We start from the raw sequence: 19,561 nt of genomic DNA on the forward strand, positions 1-19,561 counted from the left end.
GGCGGAAGCGCGCGCGCTGGCCCGAGCCCGGTGAGAGCCCGCGGGGGAACGGGCTGAGGGGAGCCGGGACAGAACCGGGACAGAGCGGGGCTGAGAGCGGCAGCGGGGGCTGAGCGGTGAGGGGAGGTGAGGGGGCTGTGCGGCGACGAGGCTGAGGGCGGTCAGGGGGCTGAGGGATGACGAGGGTGACGGCGGTTGAGGGGGCTGTGGGGATAAGGGGGCTGTGGGGTGACGAGGCTGAGGGCGGCCAGGGGGCTGAGGGAGCTCTGGTGTGAGCCGGCCACGGGCACTGAGGACTGCTGAGGGGGCTGAGTGGGCTGAAAGGCTGAGGGGGGTGAGGGAGAGCGGGTCGAGGGTTCTGAGGGGGTGAGGGAGAGCGGGTTGAGGGTTCTGAGGGGGCTGAGGGGGTGAGGGGGTCGCGGGTTCTGAGGGGGTGAGGGAGAGCGGGTCGAGGGTTCTGATGGGGCTGAGGGGCTGAGGGAGGGCGGGTCGAGGGGGCTGAGGGAGGGCGAGTCGAGGGTTCTGAGGGGCAGCAGGGTCCGCTGGTGGCCGGGGCCAGCTCGGGGGCTCGCAGCTCGGCCCCGGTGCGAGCCCCGCAGCGCCAGCCCGCCCTGGGGGCTCAGGGAGGCCGGGCAGAGCCAGGGGTGAGAGTGGGGCCTGAGAGAAGAATAAAAGCGTCTCCTGACAGGAATTAGGGAAACAGCAGAGTTTTGCTGTAACAGGTTAAATTCTTCACTCAGCGTGTGCGTTTTTCAGCTGCTGAAATTTGGTCTTTTAAAAGAAGTTTGGTTCAGGGCTGTGCGTCTATGGCTGAGTTGTGTCAGCTTCCTTGGGCCGGGGCTGGGTGGTTTGTACTGGTGTTATTTATCTGAGTCTTTATTGCAGTGTGTAAGGATAGCGTTTCTTTGGGTTTTTTTAATCTGATTTTCACCTCATGCTTACAGGTGGGATCTTGAGATCACCTGATCAGGTGTTGCACATCCAGGGGAAGGTGAAAAGTTTGGGATTGACCAAACTGGCTTTATCATCCCCTAAAAATTAGTCCTAACATTGTTACCCACAGGAAACCAAGAAATAAGAATTCTGTGCTTTAGAATATAATAAAAGCGTGGCTTTTTGTTATAGGTAGTATGGTGTAGTTATTAAAGGTGAAAAATAAATAGGAAAGAATATTTTAAGAGCCACTTTTGAGAGCAGAGAAAGGAACTCAGTATGCCAGAAAACAATTGTTATTCCAAATGTAGGGAATGGCAAAAGTAAATGAGTGAAACAGAGATGGGGGAGTCTGTAGGTCAGGCTGGTGCTATGTAATAATTAAGAAGGTATAATTAATTAATGTTGTGGCAAGATAGAAAAGGACAGCTGTATCTTTTATTTAGATAAAACTGCCTCCCCTGTGGCTTAGGCACAGGTGAAAATATGCAAATATCAGTATTCACCTTCCTACCTATAGATGGAGATCTGCTGCCACAGATTTATATTATTAATTAACTTCTTTTTTCCCCTTGGTGGTGGTGTTGGGTCACACCTTTCTGTGAGGAGTAAATGAATGTGGGTGGAGTTGGAGAAGAATAAGCTAAACATGCCTTAGATGTTGCATGTTTGTAACTAAAACAGCAGCTCAGTGCTTCTGCTGTATGGGATTTTTGGTTTTGGTCAGTGGCAAATGTATTAAACTCACTTAAATCTACTTTTCTTATCTGCAAGGAAAGTCTGTGGCAGTTGTACCCTTCAAGGCTGGAGTAGTTTGTTCCTCACTTTTTTCTTAGTTCAGACTAAAGTTTTTCTGATTCTTTGGGTTGAAGTTTGCATATTCTGTAGTTGGTTGTTTTAGATTTTTTTTTTTTTTTTGCATAGGACAGCATAATAATTTTCCTGTTTCTTGGTTTCTCAGTTTCATGCACACAGCCTTCAATATGACAGGCCTGGCAATATTTCTTTTACTGGCTCCGTAGTGTGCTGAAATGAGCTTGGTGGGACAATTGCTTTTCGGGGGTGAGAGGATGGAGACTAATGTCTCCTGAGACCAATTAACTTTTAACTAACTTTTATTTTGTTTAACCCAGCAGTGGTGCCTAGACCAGGTGTGCACTTTGCATCATCTGGCTGCGGTGCTGTAACTGAGGAGAGAAGTGGCATTAATGTAACACTGGCTCAGTTTTAACCCCTGGTTTTGTTAATAATGCAGCGAGCTGTTAATGCAGGGGTGGCTGGGCACAGGAGGCTGGCTGGTGCTGTAGCAGTGTCCCTGCTGTGTCCCCAGGAGCCTGGCAGCCATGGAGAAGTGGAGCCTGATGACCATGGCGGTGCTGCTGGCGCTCACCGTGCGCTGGGCCGTGTCCCTGGGCTCCTACTCAGGTGAGGCAAAGCACCTGCACAGCCTGCTGCAGCCTCAGGAGGGGCCTGGGCTGTGCCCCTGGGCTCCTGCTCAGGTGAGGCACCTGCACAGCCTGCTGCAGCCTCAGGAGGGGCCTGGGCTGTGTCCCTGGGCTCCTGCTCAGGTGAGGCAAAGCACCTGCACAGCCTGCTGCAGCCTCAGGAGGGGCCTGGGCTGTGCCCCTGGGCTCCTGCTCAGGTGAGGCAAAGCACCTGCACAGCCTGCTGCAGCCTCAGGAGGGGCCTGGGCTGTGTCCCTGGGCTCCTGCTCAGGTGAGGCACCTGCACAGCCTGCTGCAGCCTCAGGAGGGGCCTGGGCTGTGTCCCTGGGCTCCTGCTCAGGTGAGGCAAAGCACCTGCACAGCCTGCTGCAGCCTCAGGAGGGGCCTGGGCTGTGCCCCTGGGCTCCTGCTCAGGTGAGGCAAAGCACCTGCACAGCCTGCTGCAGCCTCAGGAGGGGCCTGGGCTGTGTCCCTGGGCTCCTGCTCAGGTGAGGCACCTGCACAGCCTGCTGCAGCCTCGGGAGGGCTCGAGGGGCTTGGCAGAAATGGAAATGGATGGTATTACTGCTGATTTATTTTATTGGTGTTTATGTAAAATCATACATAGAGAGCCATGTGTTATTTCAACTGTTGTTGTATTTAAGTTCCTCTTGATTTCCCTGAGAATTCCGTTTTCTTATTTTTTGAAGCATGCCATGATTAACATTACAGTTTGGAGCAGAACACTGGAAAAAACCACCACAACTTTTTTTTTTTTTTTTTTTGGGTGGTGCTGATGATCATTCATTCACGTTTTAGGATCAATATCTGGCTGTTTTCCCCTGTGCCTTTATTTACAGAATATTGCAGTCCACTTGCACATTTGCCTCATATTGTCTTTCGAATTCTGTAGCAGACATGACCTTATTATTTGTATTTTTATTTAGCTTATATGTAGCTAATCCTGGTGCTAATGAAGACAGTGCAGAGGTGACATGGAGTGAACAATGACTCTGCCTTGTAGCTGTACCTCCTTAAGCTTGTTTACAGCAGCAGCCAGAGCTACATTCTGGTAATGGATGAGTTTTTCTCCTCCTCATGTCAGAAGGCTTGCAAAGAATTAGCAAGTTCCTTTCCAAGCCTCCCAGTGCCATTCCCACACTTGGAATAAGCTTGCACAAGGCTTGCTCTCTGTAAATTTAACAAAAGATAAGAAATGAACCAATACTTTCAATTGTCATCAGCCCAAAGATTCACAAGTCAAATTCTACTCTGTTTTTTTGTTTGTTTTTTTTTGAGGCAGTGGGGGAGCCTCATCCCCTGAGCTGCTCAGGAGCATTCTGGTGATTTTTAACTGGTAATTCTGGGCTTCATTTACTTGAAGATTCTGCTTGAAGCTGAGCTGCATTTCCAATTGTTTTGGTTTGAGTTTGCTTTCTCAAAATGCCATTTCTGAGAGGTCTGTGGGTAATTGAGGTTTTTGCCCATTTCTAGGCAGGAAGCACCCTGGCTTCAGGCACACACTCAATTTCTCTTGCACTGCAAGAGGATTTATTTAGAATTCCGTTGCTAACTAGATTTTTGTAAGTTGATTTAATTTCAAACCAATCAAGATTGTGGAAGAGACTCTAAAATAAAGCCTGAGCTAAAATAATAATTTTAAAATCTTATTTCCTCCCCAGTGCTGATATAACTTCTTTTGGAAGAGGAAAAGCTGAATCTGATCCAGTCCAGCAAATTACTAAAGCTTAACTCTGGGCATTGGCTGGCTGTAAAAAGACAAACCCCAGTGTTGGAGCTGTCAAAATCCACCAGGATTTTATTCTTTCCTTTGTCTTCCTGCAGATGTGATAAACCTTTAATTCCACCCTCATTTACTGTGCACCCTCAGATCTCTGTCTCATTCCCACCCTGTTCCTTGCCATCAGCTGGCTTTTGGATCTGCCTCTGGAATTCAGTGCAGAAGCTGAAACTAATACCTGGTTTGAAGAGTTACCATTAGTCATGGCCTGGTCTTGGAGAATTACTGAGGAGAAATTTGGTTTCATAGCTTAATGCAGAATTTCTTAATGCATGTCCAAACTCCTGCTAAATGCTGGTATAGAGAGGCAGCTTCAAACCCTTAAAAAATCTGTTTCCACTTTAACAATAAAACTGAATTAGATCACTACTTTGAAGATGTTTGTGAGCCTTTTAAAAGCAAATATTCCAGTTTTATTAGTTTTTAACTTAATTTGTTGGTGGTGTACTTGGTGCTTTCTCTAGATGGGAGCTAAATGTGCTTTGTCAAACTAACTGATCAGTAATTGGCTTTTAATAATCAAACCTTTGGATTAAGATATTTTGATCATTCTGAAGCCAATTAATTTTTTCATCCCTTTTTTCCCTTCAAGATTGAGAAATTGTTACACACACAAACACTCTAAAATTTGGATAATATCCATTTTGTATTTCAGTAATTCAAATATCCATTTTGTGTTGATATCTGTTTTGTATTTCAGTAATTCAAATATCCATTTTATATTTCAGTAATCCAGTGGCAGATTCTTTGTTCCACTGGACTTACAGCTACAGAATTGACTGATGAAACTCCAATGGCCTCACTTATTTGGTAAACTTTAATCTGAATGTGTGAGAGTGGAGATAATCTGCTCTCTGCACCCCCCAGGAGGAAATTAGCAGAGATAAGAGGTCCTTTGCACTTTCTGAGAATAAATTGCACATTGCTGAGCTCGGGGGATTCCCACAAACATAGATCATGGCTAAAACCACAGATGGCTTTCCTATATTTTAAAGAACCTCTTAAATCTCTGTCTGGCTCGTGTCAATATTTCACTGGGAGCACAATCAGTCCAGTTTCTGTTCTCAAAGAGCAGGTTAATAAAGTAAATAAACTCTGGGAAGGTGTTTTGCATGCTGCCATTCTCACAGTTAGGCTTCCATCAAGGGCAGTATTTGACATCTGAAGTATTTGCATTGAGAAAGCTTTCTTTTCCATGAAAATGGCAAATATTAGTATTATAGTGATATTAATAGTAAGATACCATGGCATGGCTGAAACAAGTGAGAATATTGACAATTATCACACACCAGGGGAGTGCAGCAGCTCCCACAGAATCACTGGAACGTGTCCATTATGTGCATTTTCCTAGTTCAGGGAAAGTACCACATTTTTCATCTGCACTTGGAAATGATTTTTTTTGTCAGATGAGGAAGCAGTTCTTCACAGCAGAGTATCTTGATAAATGCTCATTGCAGAAATCTCCAGAAAGCCAAAAGAACACATTACTTTTTTTTTTTTCTCTCTGTTAGACTGCATGATGAGGTCTCTATTTGCTCTCAATATAGAGGGATGGAGAATAAAATTAGTAATTAATATGCAATACCTAACCAAATAATGTCCTGAATGCTGTGTCCTCTCTTTTTAGGGGCAGGAAAACCACCCATGTATGGAGACTACGAGGCTCAGAGGCACTGGCAAGAAATCACCTACAACTTACCCATCAGGCAGTGGTAGGTGGTGCCTTCAGAGGGAAATCCTGCTTGTGTTTTACACCTCTGAGTTCATTGTTTGCTTCATGATCCATTAGATTTTTAAATGTGGGAATTCTGGATTCTAGATTTAAGTGTAGCAAGCTTCATTTGTACAGATCATGTAAATCAGGAGAGGAATTATTCTAAATATTTTATTTATTTTCGCATTATTCCTAATATTCTTTAGAGTAATGTAGTCCATGTATGTGCTACAACTCAAATTGAATATGCTGGAATTCCAGCTCATCTTCCAGCAAGGACAGGAGTGTTCTGGGTGTGTGGTGTAATTTTTCCTTGGCTGCCTGTTGGGGAACAGACTAATCTCACAAACCAGAAAATTAATTCATTTGTGTTCTGTAAATACATGTGAACTCTGTATGGCTCTGCATAGTGACCTCAGATCATCTTGTTGTTCCTATATTCTCATTTTGGTCCTTTTTTTTCCCTGGGATATCCAAACCCTGACTGTGCCAGAGCTGGGATAAGAGGTGTTACATAATAATGGAGTTGGCAGCTTTGATCCACTCTGCTACACTGAGCTGTGTCTCCTTAAAACGAGGAGTTACAGCAGCCAATATTCCCAGGCACTCCCAGGGGCCAGATCAGACACTGCTGCAGCTGGCTTGGGCTGAGGGGCTGCCAGGTGGGCACCTTGGCCTTGTGTTTGCTCTCTGGCTCTAGACTTGATGTAGTTGTATATTTATAATTGAAGGGGGTTTTGGGGTGGGTCTGCTGTGGGAATTGAATCTCTAATACAGCAAAGTGGGTGTTTGGAGCAGCACATCTTGGCTGATGTGCAAGGATTGCATTCTAGAGTTTAAATATTTCTGGTCTATATTATTCTGTAAAGTCCTTTAGGAACATCTTTTTTATTCTGCTGCTAATTAAAACTCTGAAAGCTTCCTTACTAAATATTACTGGATATATAAATGTAGGGTTTCTTTTTTTTTAATTGAAAACCTTATGGAAGGTAAAATGAAGAAATAAACCCCTAAAACTGGCAAGTGCCCTGAAAGTTGCAAACTGTGACATTCTGCATGAAGAATCTGCACTGCCTTGGCAGGAGCAATCTTGAATTGTAGGATAAGAGGCAGAGATGCAACTCAAAGAAATGTGATTTATCATCTGTTCAGAAGACACTTCAGGCAGCTCATAAAGAATTCAAGAAATATCATTTACTATTATAAATGTCAAAAATTGGCTGCATTTGAAGAGAGGAAGTGGAAGAGCCAAGAGGCTGCCCCGTGGCAGTGGGAGCAGCCAGGCAGTGTTTCACTGGCAGGGGGGAAGGGGCTGCTCCTCATGGCTGCACCTTCTCCTTGGCCAAACCCCTCTGATCCCATTTGGAAAGGTGACTTTGTTTTGGCTGCTGCCATAGAAATCCTGACACAACAGAATCCCAAATGGGAAAATCCTTTTCCTTCCTTTCATATGGTCCACCTCGGTTTGGAGGTAGAACCAGGAGTTTTTCTCTCCACTGAAGTGAGATTTAGCAGCTTTTTTTTCAACCACAAATATGTGAACTCTGCATCACTTTTGCTGTTATCTTGTTTAATAGACTTATTTAATGTGTGGTAAAATTAGGCAGGTATAGATGCTGCCACCTTCTATTTTGGGTTTCGAATGCATTTTCATAGTATTCAGTCTTTTCCTTGGGTCAAAACCAAGCTGGAAATGTAGTCTTTAAATTAAAATTTAATTGTTTTTTAGGTACTTCAATACAAGTGACAACAACCTGCTGTACTGGGGCCTCGATTACCCACCCCTCACTGCCTACCACAGTTTTGTGTGTGCTTACATGTAAGTTCAGTGTTTGAAATCCTGTGTTACATTTTTCTTTCTGGATATTCAGCTTTCCCTACAAGCCACTGCTGGGGCTGGGATGCCCAGGGGAAAGTGCTGCAGGAACAGGGGGCATTGCCTGGGAAAGCTCTCGTGTGTGCAGAGCCCAAGTGACATTTGATGAGTGGATATCATGTAAATAGAATTCTGTTATTGGAATACTTTTTCCACAAGGGCTTTGCTGCTGTTGGAATGAGACTTATGGAATAAGAATGTAGGTTAAAGTGCACAGGCACAGCTATGTGGGGCATCTATGTGAACTGTAAATGGTTTATATTTAATACTTAAGCATGAAAGGTATTTACAATTGTTTTTTTTTAAAGTCCCTGGAACCAGACTGGAGGTGGTTATCTTGTCCTAATAAATATTGTATTCCATTTTTACTGTTTCCAAAGGTTATTTTTTTTAATTGTGAAACAGTCTATAGTGTAAACTGATCTAGTGGTGAGGAAAAGCTTTCATTGATCACTATTGCTCTCTGAAATATTTCTTCTCATTCATCTTAATTCTTGGAATCTGCTCCTGTCTGTGTCATCTTTATTGCTGCAAGGAGTGTAAAGGGAAATGAGACCTGTCTGCATTTTGATGTGTCTGTACTTTGTTTTACAGTGCAAAGTTAATAAATCCTGATTGGGTTGCTCTGCACACATCTCGGGGCTATGAGAGCCAGCCCCATAAGTTATTTATGCGTACAACAGGTAGGAAGATTATATTTCCTTGGGATCATCCTGCACATTTGTCTTGCTTACTAATTCAGCGTGTTTAATAGGCAGCTTCTCTCTCTTTACTGGTTTATTCTCAGGTTTTTAATTGGGTGACTTTGCAGGTCCAATTCTGAGCCAAATTCCTGCATTATTTCCTCTTCTGCCATCATTTGTGAAGTTGATGAATATAAAATATAGAAACAAGTTTTCAACCCAATTAATTAAAACACAATTACTCTTTGTAGCATAGACCCACTTTTTAATTTTTAAAATATTCTTGTTTTCCCTTCTATTCTGATGAGCAGTCCTTTTATTTTTAGCTTACCCTGGTTTTTATTGTAAAATTATTTTACACGTAGCCTGGCATTTAGAACTTAACCTCTGGAGGTATCAGAGATCTTCATTAGGAGCTGATCTCAAAGGCAGGGATGTTTGATATTATTACTGTGAGAAAAAAAAAAAGTAAACATTTATTTTACTTACTTGTATTCTAAATTTCTCTTCCACCATTTGGTTATTTTGAACTGCAAACAAATTCTGAAGAGATTTGTACTGTAATTTAGTGGCTGCAGCAGTAGGACAGCAAAGAGTGTGGCCAGTGAACTCTTGTTTCTTGTTACTATTTTCTTTCCTTCATTTGAAATGTCTTTTGCTTTTTCTAACACAAAATGCTTTCTGATTGCAGCAGCAGAATTTGCTGTTCATCAATAGCTTTTCTGTACCTCACAAAGCTCTCAGTCTGCTCTCTGGTAATTGATTGAATTGAAAAAAAAATCACTAGTATTTAATTACCCTTGAAATGGTCTTTATTAATTTTGAAATCAACTCACTTGACACAACACTGATGGGTCTGGAGAGCTGATAAACACTTTTTAACAGGGGCCATTAGAGGAGTGCATTAAAATAATTCAGGGTGGTCAATGGCAGCTTTATTTTAAGCTTCAGTGTATTTGTTTTGCTAACACCTTGGTTATATTTGTTTAGTTGTGGCTTAAGCTGGCAAAACCATTCATCCCTAGATAACTGAAATGTTTAAACATCTCCTTTCCCTCTTGGAGCCACTGCACATTTGCTGAAAGTGGTTTGTAGAAATAATCTGAGGGGTTTTTTTGAGTTTTAGGACAACTCAAGAAGAATTCACCTGCTGGCCATGCCCTGGCAGGGGAACCTGCTGGCTCTGTTTTGTTGTCCCCTCTCCCAAATCCTTGCTGCAGGCAGGTGATCAAAGCCAAATCCCTGCTCTCAGTCTCTGTGTCCCATCACTGGTAATTCACACAGGGGTAATCTGGAGTTCTTCCCTGTGCCCCAGCCCCTCTGTGCTGTCCCAAACCTGGGTGCAGGCAGGGCTGATTTCTCTGGGGCATTCCCGAATGCCTGCCCTGCTTGTGGCATGTCAGGAACTAGAGAGTGACTGAGGCTGTGCCAGGAGCCAGGACAGCTGAACACGTGGAGGCAGCAGCTTTGGGACATCAGAAATGAGCCTGAGAAACATTAACAAGATCAAATTCTGTAGACCTGGTTCTTTTTGTCCTTTGAAGTGGAACTGCCCAGTTTATTTCTGATATTTTGATGTTTATTTGCCTGTGGTTTTTCTTGCCTCCTCCTTGTGGGAGGATTCTAATGGAGGGTTAATCTTTATTTTTCAGTGTTTGTTGCTGATCTGCTGGTTTATATCCCTGCAGTTATTTTATATTGTTTTTCCTTGAAAGAAACATCTGCTAAAAAAAAGGCAAGTACCTGGTGTGTGTAAATTAAACAAAGAAAACACTGTTAGAGCAGAGTAGAAGTGTAACACCGAGTTAATTAACACCTAGAACACCCTGATGTCTTCCATGTAAAACTGATGGCAACCACTATAGCTTATAATATAGGGTTTTCACTTTAAAACATTAAAAAAGCTTTTATTTTATCTTACAGCAATTATTTTAATGCTTTTAATAACAAAATTTTCCATTAACTTATTACTTGAGTAGTAAAAAACAAAAAAAAAATTATGGTGTGGCAGGGGGGGATTTGGGAACTGCTTGTCTTGAATACTCACAGTAGATTTTGGAATAACAAGTCTGCTGATTTTTGGAGTGGTTTAACATAGGTGTAGGTGATATTTGAGCTGTTGCAAAGGGCAGGCAATATTCAATATTTTCTAATTTATGGCAAATCTTTATTCCTCAAAATATTCCTGACAGATGATTACTTGTAGAGGATAAAATTCCTACCTGTAGGATGCACCATGGAGGGGCACATTTTTATACTGGAGGAGGAGTAGGTCCTCTGCCTAATGTCTAATTTTGGACTAATTATTTTTCCCCTCTCTTTCTTGATCCTTCTTGCCAGGTTTCCAGTGCTCTGTGCATCCTGCTTTACCCAGGCCTCATCCTTATTGACCATGGGCACTTCCAGTATCCTTGTTCTGCATGGAAATGAATTCTGTCTGGAATTACTGCTCCTTAGCACTTGTTAGCTGAGCACAGGCTGGCTTTGGTGTACAGAGTCATCTGGGGGGTTCTGCCCACCCCAAACAGAGATATCAAAGGAGGCTGCAAGTCTGAAACATATTGGAGATAAAAATTATTGATATTGGCACAAATCAATCCCAACATGAATATCATTCTTCCCATGCCTCCAGCTCATCTCCCTGCCAGTCACTTCACTGCAGGCAGCACCAGTGGGGCTGTGACAGGGAGGAGAGTGATGGGCTGTGCTCCTGTGATTTGTGTGTGCACAGGGAATCCCCCTAGATCTTCCTAGGATGGCAGAGCAGTGGCAGGTGGAGCTGTGTGCAATGTTCAGCTCTGTGAAACCTCCCTTCTGCCTTGGCTGCACAGCTCAGGGAGGTGAGTTCAGGGCTGGCTGGTGGCACCTTCACAGGGGCTCTGTTAATGAGTCCTGGTTTTATACTGGTTTTGTACAGGAGCAGCCCAATGCTGTCAGCTCACCCTGTGCTGGAGGTGCAGGGATTTCCTGCAGATTTCTGTGCCAGCCCTGCCACTCTGATGTGACCAGTGCCACCCTCTGAGCAGCTGCAGCAAGGCAGAGATTGCTTTCCCTGAGCTGCTGCACCTCTGCACGATCAGGGCCTCTCGGTGTGAGTTTGCTGATGTGAAATCAATGAGCTGTCAAATTCACCTGCTGATGTGGAGTGGGAAATGTGAGTGGGCTGAGAGCTCGTGGGCAAGCTGGACGTGTTGTCACAGCTGCTTAGGTTGACAGAGGGAAAACAAAATATTGTGACATTTCTGACAATACAAGAAATACAAGGGACAGTTTACAAGGGATGGAGTGACAGGACAGGAGGGAATGGCTTCCCACTGCCAGAGGGTGGATTTGGGTTGGATGTTAGGGAGAAATTCCTCCCTGGGAGCATGGGGAGCCCTGGCACAGGGTGCCCAGAGAAGCTGTGGCTGCCCCTGGATCCCTGGAAGTGTCCAAGGCCAGCTTGGAGCACCCTGGGACAGTGGAAGGTGTCCCTGCAGTCTGGGATTCTGTGTTTACTGGTTTTTCTAAGTTAAAATAAGTAAACCCCAAAGCTTTCATTACAGTTTACAAAAATTACAAAACTTTGTTGCAGTTTAATAGTAAGTGTAGCTTAGACTTCAAAATCTTCTGAGCCTGGGAAGCTCTTTCAAAGTCACAAGGCAGTAACATTGTTTTTAGCAACTATTACTCATTGTTTGAGCAGGATTAGCAGTCAGGGAACTGGTCATGGATGAGGGTGCCTTGTGTGTGTAACAGAATCACAAACCCTTCAGAAGTCCTTGAAGGAAATTATACATAATTTAAGCACTGACATATTTGAATATTCTGCACGTATCTTGTGGGAGCTGGAAGGGAAAGCTTGTGAGAGCTTTATCATTACTCATGGAAATACCAAGAAGAAAATGTTGCTTGTTGCAGAGAACTGTCACTGCTACCAAAAGCTGGGTTGGCTGAATGCGTGTGTAATTACATGTGTAATTAACACACACAGAACTTGCCCTCAGATTTACCTGGGCAAACTCTGAATCAAACTTTGGAAATATAAAAATTACACTTCCAATGGAAGTAATTTTTTTATCTTTGGGGGCAACATAGTCACTACTGGCAATGTGTTCTTAAAGCTAACTTGCAAAACTCATTTTACAAGCTATTTCTGCTTTCCCTCAGGGCATTAATTGCTGCCTTCCAGAAGTGAGATGTGTATCTTGTCCTTGACATAAAAAACCATATACAACTCAGTGAGCCTTGGCTTGGCCCTGTGGGCTGTCCTTTGTTTGTCCCATGACTGGGACCTCCTGGGCTCCATGGCATTTTGCTTGGCCTTAAATTATAAGCAAATGGAGCTCTACCATTCCCTGCCCTTTTTTTGCTATTTACTTGGAAAGTGCTTCAAGAAGGGACTGAAGGGAAAGGGGTAAGTGAGTTTCAAGTGTTTTATCTTAGGAATCAGCCTGGCATGGGGTTGTCCTTGTCTGCAGGTGGGCATTCCTGGATTCATTGCAGTGGGAGGCAGCTGTGAGAGGTGTTGCTGTGCTGCAGGATTGTGGCTCTGTGCTGATGTGTGTCCCGTTGCAGGTTGGTGCTGTTGGCCAAACTGGCAGGGACAGTGCTGGTGTCCTTCGCTGCCTGCTGGCTCCCGTTCGGCACCGACGTGGAACAAATCATGCAAGTACTCAGAAGACTCTTTCCCATTGACAGAGGCTTGTTTGAGGCATGCATGTTTTCTTCTCCCACCCACTGCCCTGTCCTGTATTCTTAGATCCCTGGAGAAACCTTCAGGCTGACCTTTAGGATTTCATGGGGGAGACACAGCGCGGGGCGAGTAACTCGAGACGGCTTCTTCAGCAGTCCTTTCTTGCCAGTTATTTAATCCAGTGTTTAACCCCAGCTCAGCTGGCATCTTCCAGGATATTATACCAGGAGACAACACTTATCCCATCATCAAACCCATACTTCGATCCATACATTTTTCCATTGAAATAGATTCCATAGAAATTGACAGTGTCAGAAGATGTCACCTTGAAAGTCAATGGCTTCGGCCTCTTGGCTTCTGCTCCCCTCTTTTCAATGGGATTAATTATTTTTCTAAAATAATGCTTAAATGGTTTTGATACAGCCTAGAACTTCCTTTTGACTCACCTTGTGCAGCTTCCACAATATTTTCCAAAAGTTTTCGGCCACTTCTGCTTTTGGTTTTGCTCAGGCTGTGGACACGCCCATGCTGGAGGTGCTGAGTCTCAATCCAGTCACTCAGTTCCTCATTTACCAAATGGCAAAGCCACAGGAATTTGGGATAAAAGAAAGGGTTCTCATGTCCCAGGTCACAGGGAGTTGCTGCTGTTTTAATTGGGGCATGAGTCAATATTCCACTTTTTACAGCAGATCCTCTGTAATTTCAGGCTTAACCCAGAAAACGAAGTTTTGAATTTTCAGGTTGTCACAAGGATTAAAGCAAATTCTCACATATTTTGATTAATTTTAATTATTCTTTTAAACTTTTTCAGATGTAAATAATATCACAGCTGACACTCTTTTCCCCCCAAAAGTTAGTGCTGATGTACCAAAGGCAGTGGAGGTGTTCTTAGTGTATTCTCTGCTGGTTTATTTAAAAAACCCCAACAAACACCAAACAACCTCTCCAAAACACCCCCAAAAAACCAATGACCCTTTTCCTTGAGAATTATTTGGAATTTATACAGGAATCGTTTTGCTCAGCACACCTTTTATTGAGTACCAAATTTAAAAATAAAATCTTTAAATGACAATAACCAACGAATCTGAAAGAGCTGGAGGATTTTAGTCTAATATTAGCCCAAATATTTTCTGAGCTGCTCAGGGCAGTGACTTGCTGGATGCTGATGGAGATAAAATGAGAATTTGTCCACGTAAGCAGCGCTCAGTAACTTGGCCTGGGGTGTGACAGGTTCTGTGCAGCTCCCATTTGCAGCCAGGGTGTGCCAGTTCCCATTTGCAGCCTGGGAACACTTGCTGGTGGCTGGAAATTCAGGCTGGCTGTGAGGAGGAGGAGGTTGCTGGTGCTGCCAGGGCCGTGTTCCCCGGAATCCCCGCGGATTCCGCGCGCTGCCAGCGGGGACGGACGGGGCTCAGTTGCTGCTGGGAGTTGTGTCTACACAGCTGTGCCTCCAGCAGCTGTCTGGGGATGAGTTTCACCAGCAGGAGAGCTGCAGTTACAAATTTAATTTTGAAAGTGATCCTAGCACAAGTGCTAATGTCTTTAGACTTCTTGATTTATTGGGGGTTAACTCTGTCAGTGCTAGCGGGCAGCGAGCAGGGCAGGTACGGGAGGGAATGTGCAGCACGGAGGGAGAAGGGATTCACACGGACCAGGGTTTACTCAGGCACAGTTTCACAGCCTTACTCCACAAGACGTCTGCTCTCATGGGTTAAGTTGTCATCCTTGTGCTGAAGAACTGTTTCTCACTTGTCTTAGAGCCTGTTTTAATTGGTTCTCTTGAAAATTTCCATTTTTGAAGAGCAGAATCATCCCCAGTGCATCTGAGAATGTGATGTGCTGCTGCAAGTGTTACTTGCACTCTCATGGCAGAAACCCAACAATCCCCACCTCCCAAGCCCCATTGTTCCCACAAACACGAGTGTAATTATATATAACTATCACTGATTGCTCTTTCATTTCCTTCCAGGATAAAGTAGCCAATATTTGGTGCAGTCTAAGTGTCCTTATAAAGATAAAGAATGTAATATCCCCTCGAACTCAGCTGAAACTCAGGTAAGACACAGCTGGAGTGCCTTAGGTAGTTTTTGTCTGCAATATTTTTTTCAGGAGTAAATTTTCTCTAATTGTATTCTTTCCTATACTATATTTTTCTGCCAAGTCATGAGGGAGAAATACTGGAAATATTTATGACTGAAAAATTCCCTGCTTGTTTATATAGTGATTTAAGCTGCTTGGTTAAAAACTGAGTTAAAATTTGCAAATTCAGAGAATCCCAGTATCTTTCAATGCTCTTAAAAGTCAGAGCTCCCAGTTCTCCTTGACTCAGTGAAGAATTCAGGTCTGCCTCTGCAGAGTGAAGTGTTAATGGCTTAAGTCCCTCATGTATTAAAACTGTTTTTCTTCCCCAATCCTTTAGTTTTGCTATAACATTCCTGAGCCTGCTCCCTGCCTGTATCAAGCTCACTGTCCAGCCTTCCCTGCGAGGGTTTAAATTTGCCTTGGTGAGTGTTTGCTGTTCACTGCTCCTTGTTTTGTATCCACCACAAGCACTGCCAACAGCACTTGTGCAGGGCACAGAGGGTGGAGCCATCAAATGCTGAGGGAATTGGTTAAAAAGTGTTTTACTTCCTCAAATCCAGGGCTCTGACCTGGCCTTTAAACCCAGACTTGTTCCTTAAGCTCAGTTTTCTTTATTTAACTCTGTATTTTTATTATCTTCCTCTGAAGAGCCTTTGGAAGATTCCACACACATTTAAACCTCATATAAAATTGGGATTTCTCCTCTTTTTGTTTGGCTTCCAAAGTGCCAGTTTTAATTCCTTCACTGGCTGCAAAATTCCATTAAAAATTCCCCAAATGGACATAGTGAGCTCATGAGTGGTTTGAAAATAAAATGATCCCATTTTCCAAAATGTTTGCCTTCTCTTAGTCACATCATTGAATTGAAGCACATTGCCATGACTCCCATGCAAAAACTGAGTTCTTAAAATCAAAATTAGATGGAGCTGGGTCCAAGTTCCAGAGTTACAAGATGATTTCTGTTTTTAGCTTTACTGTATTACCTAAAACTAACATTTATCCCAAGAACTCATTGGTTTTACACGTTTTTATTTGGTGGGGGAATAAAAAGACAATTTGTTTACTTTTTCTGTTGGCTGGTTATGATGAGGAGCAAAATTTCCTGTCAAAAATGGGGGTGATTCTTACCAGGAGTGGGATTTGCCAGTGCCTGTGTGTGGGAATGTTGTGATTCCTTGCTCTTGTCAGGGAAGCTGAGCAAGAGTGAGGCTCTCCCTGAAGGACTTTGTGACTAATTCTGGATCAAGCTCCAGACAAGGTGGTTTTGGTACATGAGGCTGGTCCTGGAGCTGCTCTGGGTGCCTGGGGCTGGCACTGCAGGAAATGCAGCAGTTAATTAGAAAAGCTCGTTTAGCTGCTGCCCCACGCAGAGCCTGCACCTGCAGGCACCCAGCAGAGCTTTGCTCTGCAGTCACAGCTGACCCATCTCTGCTCTCTCCCCTAAGGTCAGCTGTGCCTTGTCGTTTTTCCTGTTCTCCTTTCAAGTCCATGAAAAATCTATTCTTCTCGTGTCAGTGTAAGTAAATAATTTTTTTCATCTTTTCCTCATCTTCTTGCATGCTGCTTTCACTTACTTAAATAGATCAGATTTTAACAGCTCTTCCCATTTGCTTTTGTAAATCACTTGTAAGTGAAGGTGTGCAAGTACTGCCAGGCTGGTGTGTCCTTCCAGTGCTGGCTGTGGGACAGTCCCCAGCACTGCTGTTCCCTGGGGATGTCCCACAGGGACTGGGAGTGCTGTTTGATTAGGGAACAGTTGAGATCTCTTTTTCTTCCTCTCATTCTAGCCCAGTCTGCTTACTCATAAATGAAATCCCCTTCATGGCCACATGGTTTCTACTTGTGTCAACTTTCAGGTGAGCTGGAAAAACTGTTAACAGAGCTGTAGAGACACTGGGGACAAGGGATGGAGGGACAGGACAGGGGGAATGGCTTCCACTGCCAGAGGGCAGGGATGGATGGCAGATTGGGAATTGTTCCCTGGCAGGGTGCCCAGAGCAGCTGTGGCTGTCCCCTGGATCCCTGGCAGTGCCCAAGGCCAGGCTGGAGCAGCCTGGGACAGTGGGAGGTGTCAGGGTTGAAACAGCATGAGCTTAAGATCTCCTCCACTGCAAACCCATCTGTGCTGGGTTTCAGGGATTCCATGAGAACCCTGTTCTGCCCCAGTTAGGGATAAAGGGACGAGGATCAGTTCTTTACTGGTTTTCCCCTTCTCCCTGCATGCTGTGGCTCCCCTGGATGCTGCTGGCTGTCCTGCCCAGCCTGCTGCCCCTGCTGCTCAAGGACGAGCTGCTGCTGCCCTACGCCGTCACCACGCCCGCCTTCCTGGCCGTGTGCCTGGCCTCCTTCTCCATCCTGGAGAAGACCTCAGCAGAGGACCTGCAGCTCAAGGCCTTCTCCCTTTCCCTCAAGGGCTACGTGTCCTGGTTCAAGTCCTTTCCCAGGATTGTCAGGAGCCTGGTAAGCAAATTTTGTTCCTTTTCCCCTTCCTTGCAGCTTCTCCCAGCACTGAAGTACCAGTGGAGGGGCTGTCCCTTTGTGGTGCCACGTGGAAGCGTGCAGAGCAGTATGCCATCACTCCTTGTGTTGCAGTTCCTGCTGTCCCTGTCCCTGATGGGTCTCCTGTCAGTGCTCAGTGCTGCAGTGCCTCCTCCCCAGCGCCTGCCGGATCTGTTCCCCCTGGCCGTGGCCGTGGTTTCCTGCCTGCACTTCCTGCTCTTCCTGGTGTATTTTAATGTTGTGATACTCTGGGACTCCAGGAGTAGAGGGCAGAAGAAAATCAGTTAATGGAGCTGAAGCTGCAGGACTGGGAGTGCTCAGTGAGAGGTGCCAGCACTGCAGAGGAGCCTGTGTGTGATGGACACAACTCGAGGAAAGCCAGGAAAAACCTTTTGCTTATTTAAACACAAAACAATCAAAGACTGTTTTAAAGGAGAAATATTTTGAAGAGCATTGGGAATGGGATTTGATTTGTTTTCTTTGGAAGTGTCATACTTTTGTTACCATTTGTTAACCTAAAATGCTTAATAAAGGACCAAATTTTGAATTAATGCTAAAATACTGTATTAGCAAAAGCAGCATGAAGTTTTCTCTTTTCCCAGGATAGAAAGCCCAAGGAAGTGGTGCGGGTAAGGAGTAAACTCGTGCCTGGCAGCACTGAAGTTGTGGTGCTGAATTGCTTCATGACACAAACCTGGTTTGTGGCATCAGTCACTGTCCCCCTTCGCTGGGGCTCAGCAGCTCTGGTGTGGCTCTGAAGCTGCTGCAAAGCTCTTTAACAGGACTGAAAAGCCAAAACTTTTGGTTCTACTGCAATAAAAGCTGAGGTGCTGCAGTGCAGTTTGAAAATACCCAAACCCCTTATTAAATTGCACAGCAATTTGCAGATGTAAACTGAACTCAACTCTGCAATTTCTCCCCGGGCACAGCTCAGCCTCCAAAGCCAATAATTCAGAAAATACAAATTGATTGAGTAATTATAAACATAACAAAGCATGGAGGAAGAAAATAAATCATAAAGCAATTTAGGGTGGTATAGTTTAATTAGGAGTCAGTCTACCCTTTTTTTCTGTATCTATATATAAATATAAAAGAAGCCCCCCTTGTTTAAAGGCTTCCCCTGTCACATTCCAGGCTGTCACTGCCCTCGGCCTCAGTGTGTGAATCAGCTGTTCTGGGAGCTTCCAGCTGGGCCAGTTCTGAGCCCTGGCACTGGACTCCCACAGGCTCAGTGTATTTGTGCACTTTTTTCCAGGCTTATTTGTTGTGGAAAAAATACCCCCAGGCAACACTGCCCCCCTAGCTCAGAGAGAATGGAAAAGGGGCTCTGGAGCAGGAACGAGAAGGATGTTGGTTCAGTTTCCCTACACTGTAACATTTCCCTATAGAGCAACAAAACTTCCATCTTTTCACAAGAATTTAGGATTTTCTGGGTCTGACTCTTAACTGTGGCATGCAAGAGCTCTGCCCACAGCACGGCCTTTCTGCAAGTGTGGGCTGAGTGGCACTCCGGGGACAGAAAAGGACACAAAATAGGAATCTTTGGCTCCAGAGGCTGTGAAATCCCAACCCCACCGTGTTTTCCCCCAGCCGGAGGAAGGGCTGTACCTGGGGCAGGGAAATGAAGGTGGGTGGAAGCAGAGGGAGCCCAGGGTCTCATCAGCCCCGGCAGAGCCCCGGCCCATCCTTCCCCGTACCCAAACATTAGTTTTGGGTGTATCCCTTTCCTTTGTCCTTGAGGTGGCCTCGGGGGGTGATAAAGTGAGAGTCACCCGATCCACCTTGTGTGGAACTGGAAATGGTTCTTAACAGCCCCAGCTGCTTCAGAGGCAAAAGCCTGCTGCAGCAGGAGGTCACAGCCACGGCTGCTCAGG

At 44.7% G+C, this 19,561-nt stretch overlaps 1 protein-coding gene across 6 annotated transcripts; it reads left to right on the plus strand.

The window, feature by feature from the left end:
* On the plus strand, positions 1-18,246 carry ALG6 (ALG6 alpha-1,3-glucosyltransferase). 6 transcript variants are annotated; one of them, XM_064429125.1, is made up of 14 exons: positions 1-126; positions 2,264-2,358; positions 5,786-5,870; positions 7,602-7,691; positions 8,343-8,431; positions 10,084-10,166; positions 10,772-10,836; positions 12,642-12,827; positions 12,989-13,124; positions 15,076-15,161; positions 15,526-15,610; positions 16,634-16,704; positions 16,976-17,044; positions 17,450-18,246. In XM_064429125.1, exons 2-14 carry the CDS (start codon positions 2,277-2,279, stop codon positions 17,973-17,975), a joined length of 1,653 nt encoding a protein of 550 aa, XP_064285195.1. In that variant the 5' UTR covers positions 1-126; positions 2,264-2,276; the 3' UTR covers positions 17,976-18,246. The 6 variants fall into 6 exon arrangements, with proteins under 6 accessions (XP_064285195.1, XP_064285196.1, XP_064285198.1 ...); XM_064429126.1 differs by having other exon boundaries at positions 12-30; XM_064429129.1 differs by lacking the exon at positions 1-126 and having other exon boundaries at positions 606-2,358; positions 17,450-17,648; positions 17,781-18,246.
* Positions 18,247-19,561: the final 1,315 nt, after the last annotated feature.

Source organism: Passer domesticus, chromosome 7 (genome assembly GCF_036417665.1).
Source record: "Passer domesticus isolate bPasDom1 chromosome 7, bPasDom1.hap1, whole genome shotgun sequence".
Classification (NCBI taxonomy): Eukaryota; Metazoa; Chordata; class Aves; order Passeriformes; family Passeridae; genus Passer; species Passer domesticus.